Genomic DNA, 5,227 nt, shown 5'->3' on the forward strand with positions numbered 1-5,227 from the left:
CCCACATGCCACGGAGCGGCTGGGCCCGTGAGCCATGGCCGCTGAGCCTGCGCGTCCGGAGCCTGTGCTCCGCAGTGGGAGAGGCCACAGCAGTGAGAGGCCCGCGTACCACAAAAAACAAAAACAAAAACAAAACAAAACAAAAAAGATAAAGGGAAGGATTCTGTTGAGGACCTAGAAGGGATTCAGGAGGCAAAGCCAAAACCAGGGAATATCACAGAATGCACAGCCCAGTGCTGGGGGCTCAAGCACTTGAGTGAAGTTCAGCTTCACTTAAGACTGTGGAACAAGTGCGTGTTGCCCTCGGCTCCTGTTTTAAGTCTTAGCCTTAATCTTTAGGCTCTCGTCATCCCTCGGTATTTCAGCAACAACCAGTCAGCTGCTGCTCCTGCGCAGAATTCTTACCCCAGCACCTAGATCGAGACACATATGTAAAAATATAAATATATTTAAAGCGGAGACCAGGAGAAACTTCCTTCCATTGGGAAATGAAGTCGTTAGGGACTTTGGAAAGGGAACAGTGTTTTTGGAAAGCCTCTCCGTTTGTAAATAATTGTAAATAATTTTCCTGTTTCTGAATTCTGTTTAGCTTGAACTTGAGAAGCAGAAATTGCAAGAAGAGCAAGAAAATGCCCCAGAGTTTGTGAAGGTTAAAGGCAATCTCAGAAGAACAGGCCAAGAAGTGGCTCAAGCCCAGGAGTCGTAGGTCCAGGCTGCAGAGACCACGCACCAGCCCAGCACACACAAAAAGTGTGTGCAGGGGCCTCCCCAGTACCTAACCTCAGGGCCAAAGCCCCTGGAGAGAATCCCAGCCAGCAGAGAACTGTTACTTTGAAAAGAGTTTGGTTTTGGTTTTCCTACCATCCGGGTTGGATCCGTTGCACCTGACTGTTGCAGTTCCTATTCGCCAAATGAAGGTCGTTGCCCGAGCCCTTAAGTTGGGATAATGGACCCGTGTGTTCAAAGACTTAAAAAATAACAACAAGAAGAAGAAAAGGAAGAGAACACTGGCATAAATTCCTGAGAGTTGCACTACTTGGTTTTTCTTTCAAGCCAAGTTTAGTGGGGCACAGAGCCTTTTTTCTTTTAAAATGTAAAGAAAATGTGTTTCATTCTTCCTTTAGTTACCCATTCAGTAATTTAGATCGCGCACACACGCGTTTGATCTCTTATATGCACTGTTTGTAAATTCTGTTTTCTTGTCTATTTTACACTTTCACCCACGTCAGGCTTAACACCAGAGAATGTTAATATTCATGTTGAACACAGTTCTTACCTTTGTCGGCATTAAGATTCAGAAATAGAGTGAGGAACTTTAAAAACGTGGGAACAAAGAAATACATAAACAAGACTACGTAAACGTCTGTCTTGATCGTGTTTCCATTCCTGTCGGTTCCCTGATGCTTCACGGTGACCTTCTACTTCAGGGAAGGTCCATCATGTAAATCCACGTATTGCTTTGATAACTGTTAGGGGTTTTGTTTTGTTTTATCTTATCGTTAAGTTTCTTGCTCAGCGACGCCTTTTATGTGAAATAATCTCCCAGTCCTTTGAGGAATAAAAACTAGTCCGTACAACCCAACTTCAGTGTCACAAGTAGAGGGTCCAACTCTTTTCGTTTCTCCTGAGAGCAGTGTGGGGAAGCTCCCATGTGGAGCTGTGAAGGAAGAGTTCTTTGGGTATTTTAATGTGAATCAAATGGAGATTGGTCTCAAGGAGGCCCGTTTGGAAGACATACAGCATTTATACATTTTTAATATTATTTGAATCCAACCTTTGAAATCTGATTGATGATCACCTAGCTCTTCGCCCGTTTTTCTTGGGAAGAAGGGCTGTTTCACCACCACCTTAGTGATGGTGATGCGTTGGTAAGGATGCTGTTGTGACTACTCAGGAACAGCTGAGGGGAAGAGGAGGCTGCTCAGTTGGCGCCAGCTGGCATGCTGTACTCCACATGAACCCTGAGTTGCCAACTACAGCCAGATTCTTAATGCAAAATCCCTTGTCTGTTGCTAGGATGGGCAGGGGAATGTTCTACTTGGGGTGGTCTAGAAGAATTTGTGTGGATTCAGTATGTTCTTTGTAGAAATGGTTTAGCCGGTAATTCCTACATTGGAGGCTCTTCTTTTTCTTTCTTTTTTTTTTTGCTATACACGGGCCTCTCACTGTTGTGGCCTCTCCCATTGCGGAGCACAGGCTCTGGACGCGCAGGCTCAGCGGCCATGGCTCACGGGCCCAGCCGCTCCGCGGCATGTGGGATCTTCCCAGACCGGGGCACGAACCCGCGTCCCCTGCATTGGCAGGCGGACTCTCAACCACTGCGCCACCAGGGAAGCCCCGAAGGCTCTTCTTATAATTTCTTTCAAGAGTCATAGAAAGCTGGATCCCGAGCTTTTGAACCCTTAATAAGCCTAAGTAGAAATTAGCTTTCTATGGGAATTCTGTAGTTTTCATGGTTGGTGATTAGGCTCCCGTTCACCCCTGATGTGGACAGGACAAAAGTAAATGCATAGATAATATACTGCTAGCCATAGAACATGTTGATTACACCTGAAATGGATTATTTCTCTCATCAGCAAGTATTATTTGAATAAGATACGAGGTGCTTAAGGTACAATGTTGCTCTATCATAATTTACTTTTGAAGGATGGAATAGTAACTGTTTTTCCATCCTTCGTCCTTTTCAGAGAGGAGAGAGCATTAACCGATCATCTTGAAAGTACGTTTCTGATTGTACGTTGACTAGAGTTCTGCCCCTGTGCATGTGGACTAGTGATGCAATTTGTAAAATGAAGATTCAGGAGTAGCTCATAGCCTTGAATCCAACCGGATATGTAAGATCTTTAGATTCTGTATCCTTGAAGCAATTCTGCCACTGGATAAAATTCTCAAGGGCCCTAACAGGCCCCTTTAGAAAGACCAATTCTATTCCGAGAATTTGCCTAGAATGCATTCTTCACTGGGAAAAAATAAATTCCAAGAGCGTTTCCCTCCCAATCTCACTCACAAATCTGCAAAATTATTAGTGGTTAGTAGTCCAAGGTTTGGCCAAAAGAAGACTTGTAAATAGTGTCAAGTGATGTCTCCTCACTAGACAGTGGAATGTACAGATAGAGAAGCTCTTTGAAATTGCCAGGTCAGCTCAGCTAATAAGCCTGAGTTTAAAAAGGTGTCATTCTCCCTCCACACTTTAATACTGTACAGTCCAAACCCCTAGGACTCATGAACATCCAAGCAGTTTTGTGCTTTGAGCCAATTTTTGAGAAAAATGGCTCCGTTTTTCCACTCTGCGGTTTTCTTAAAATAGCTCAGTGTTTTCTAGTCTCCGAGTAGTGTTGCTTTCTAAGCTATCACAGTTGACTTTATTCTTCTACTCTGAAAAATTCTGACTTGTTTGAGTGTATATAATATATATAAAGGAGCCTTAATGGATTTGTTTTCATAATTTAATATTTTTTGTATTTGCTCTTGTATAATTGTTTTTAATGGAAAGTATTACAGAATTGAGGGTGGAATTCTTAGAACCAAAGTTATTCTTAATAAAAATCACCACACGCTTGGACCATGCATCCCTGTTTGGCTGATGTGTTTAAGACAGATGTCTGGAATTGATGGGGAGTGGGTGCTGTGTTCAATTCAAGAATTAGAAGGTGGTTTGAGGGTTTCCCTCTGATGGCCCTCCCCCCAAATCAGTTATGTCCTCTTGCCTTGTGTCAGTCAAGGCTGGCGATTTATTCTGTCAAGCAAATTCATGCTAAGATATTATGCTATACCTTGCTTAGAATATATGGTATTTTAGCAACAGCTGTCCGTTCTACAGATCAAAGTTCTGAATTTTAGGTAGCTTGGTAGGATAGTGGGAGATATATTTTGGGAAGGTCTGTTTTTTAGTGCTTGTGAGCACATATGACATGTCATAAGTATGACCATGAAATTATTTTGCTTATTCAGCTAAATTAATTTCATCCTCAAAGAAGTCACTTTGGGAAGCTGTACACATGACTGCATTATACTGTTGGTTGAAATAGCTTGGAGAGTGAAGTTTCTATACTTTGTCCTTATTTTCCACCCCCAAATTACTCCTCAGCTTAGTCACCCAACTCCTAATGTCTTTGGACTCTTTTGAAAAATTAAATCTACTCAGAGCAGTGAAGATTTGCTATGTCTAGGGTTATACCATGAACTCCAAAGGCCAATGAAGAAGGTGGGCTCCAAAAATAATTTGAAGAGTGGCTACATCCTTGGAATAACAAGGCAATTTTCCAAGGTGACAGTTTTGAGGCTGTCAGTCCATCTCATTGGACCACTGTACGTTCCCTACAATAGTAGCCATTGACTTGAAAGAAGACAGAGGTCAATTAATATGTTTGGTAAGACTTAAAATGCTACAGTGCAGCTAAAAGAAGTATTAGCGTACTACTTCCAGGCTTACATTTACTAGTATAATGAAAAAGGAAGTGTTTTATTCTAAGGTTTTAGGGTAAATAAAATATTTATGAGCTAGCCTCACAGTCTCACAATTATAATTTCTACTTTTTTTTTTCCATGTGAGAAAATGCAGTCTGATGATCAATTGGGGATGTTTTGGAACATCTTCCCACTTGCGCTTAGATTTCCCAGCAAGATGGTAACGCCAACCAGAGTCTGGTATGCCTTGTCAATATCTTATATAATTAGTAGGATCATGCTGAGAATTTTTTCTACTAAGAATCATCAAGTGGCGAATTCTTTGAGACATTTGGCTCTGTATTACCTTGAACATACCGTTGGGTCCTTTTAAATTTGTTATTTCTATGCTCATGCCTCCTTTTCCACTTGGTTATTATGTGTGACCACTGCTGATGATTGCTCTTCTGTGCTGTAGTTTCCAGTGTGAACCAACAAACCCAACTGTCTATCAGCTGGTGAATGGATAAGCAAAATATGGTATATCCATGCAATGGAATATTATTCAGCCATGAAAAGGAACATAGTACTTATACATGCTTCAATATGAACAAACCTCAGAAACATTATGCTAGGTGAATAGAGGCAGACACAAAAGACACATAGTGTACAGTTACATCCATATGCAATGTCAGAGTAGATGGAACTATAGGGACAGATAGTGGGATAGTGGTTGCCTAGGGCTGGGGGTGGGTATGGTGAATGACTGCAAATGGGCATGAGGTTTCTTGTGGAGGTAATAGAAATGATTTAAAATAAAATTGTGGTGATAGTCATATAA

General features: G+C 41.7%; 1 protein-coding gene across 1 annotated transcript in view; it reads left to right on the top strand.

The window, feature by feature from the left end:
* FAM107B (family with sequence similarity 107 member B) overlaps positions 1-3,567 on the top strand; it is a gene marked incomplete at its 5' end in the record, with an annotated part of 222,425 nt that extends 218,858 nt beyond the window's left edge. Inside the window, one exon of the mRNA XM_082617707.1 lies at positions 590-3,567. Within this exon, the coding sequence (XP_082473833.1) occupies positions 590-706 (117 nt within the window). The 3' untranslated portion in view covers positions 707-3,567. The remainder of the gene's footprint in view (positions 1-589) is intronic.
* Positions 3,568-5,227: the final 1,660 nt, after the last annotated feature.

The sequence above is a fragment of the Mesoplodon mirus genome (assembly GCF_964341445.2).
Source record: "Mesoplodon mirus genome assembly, chromosome: 4".
Classification (NCBI taxonomy): domain Eukaryota; kingdom Metazoa; phylum Chordata; class Mammalia; order Artiodactyla; family Ziphiidae; genus Mesoplodon; species Mesoplodon mirus.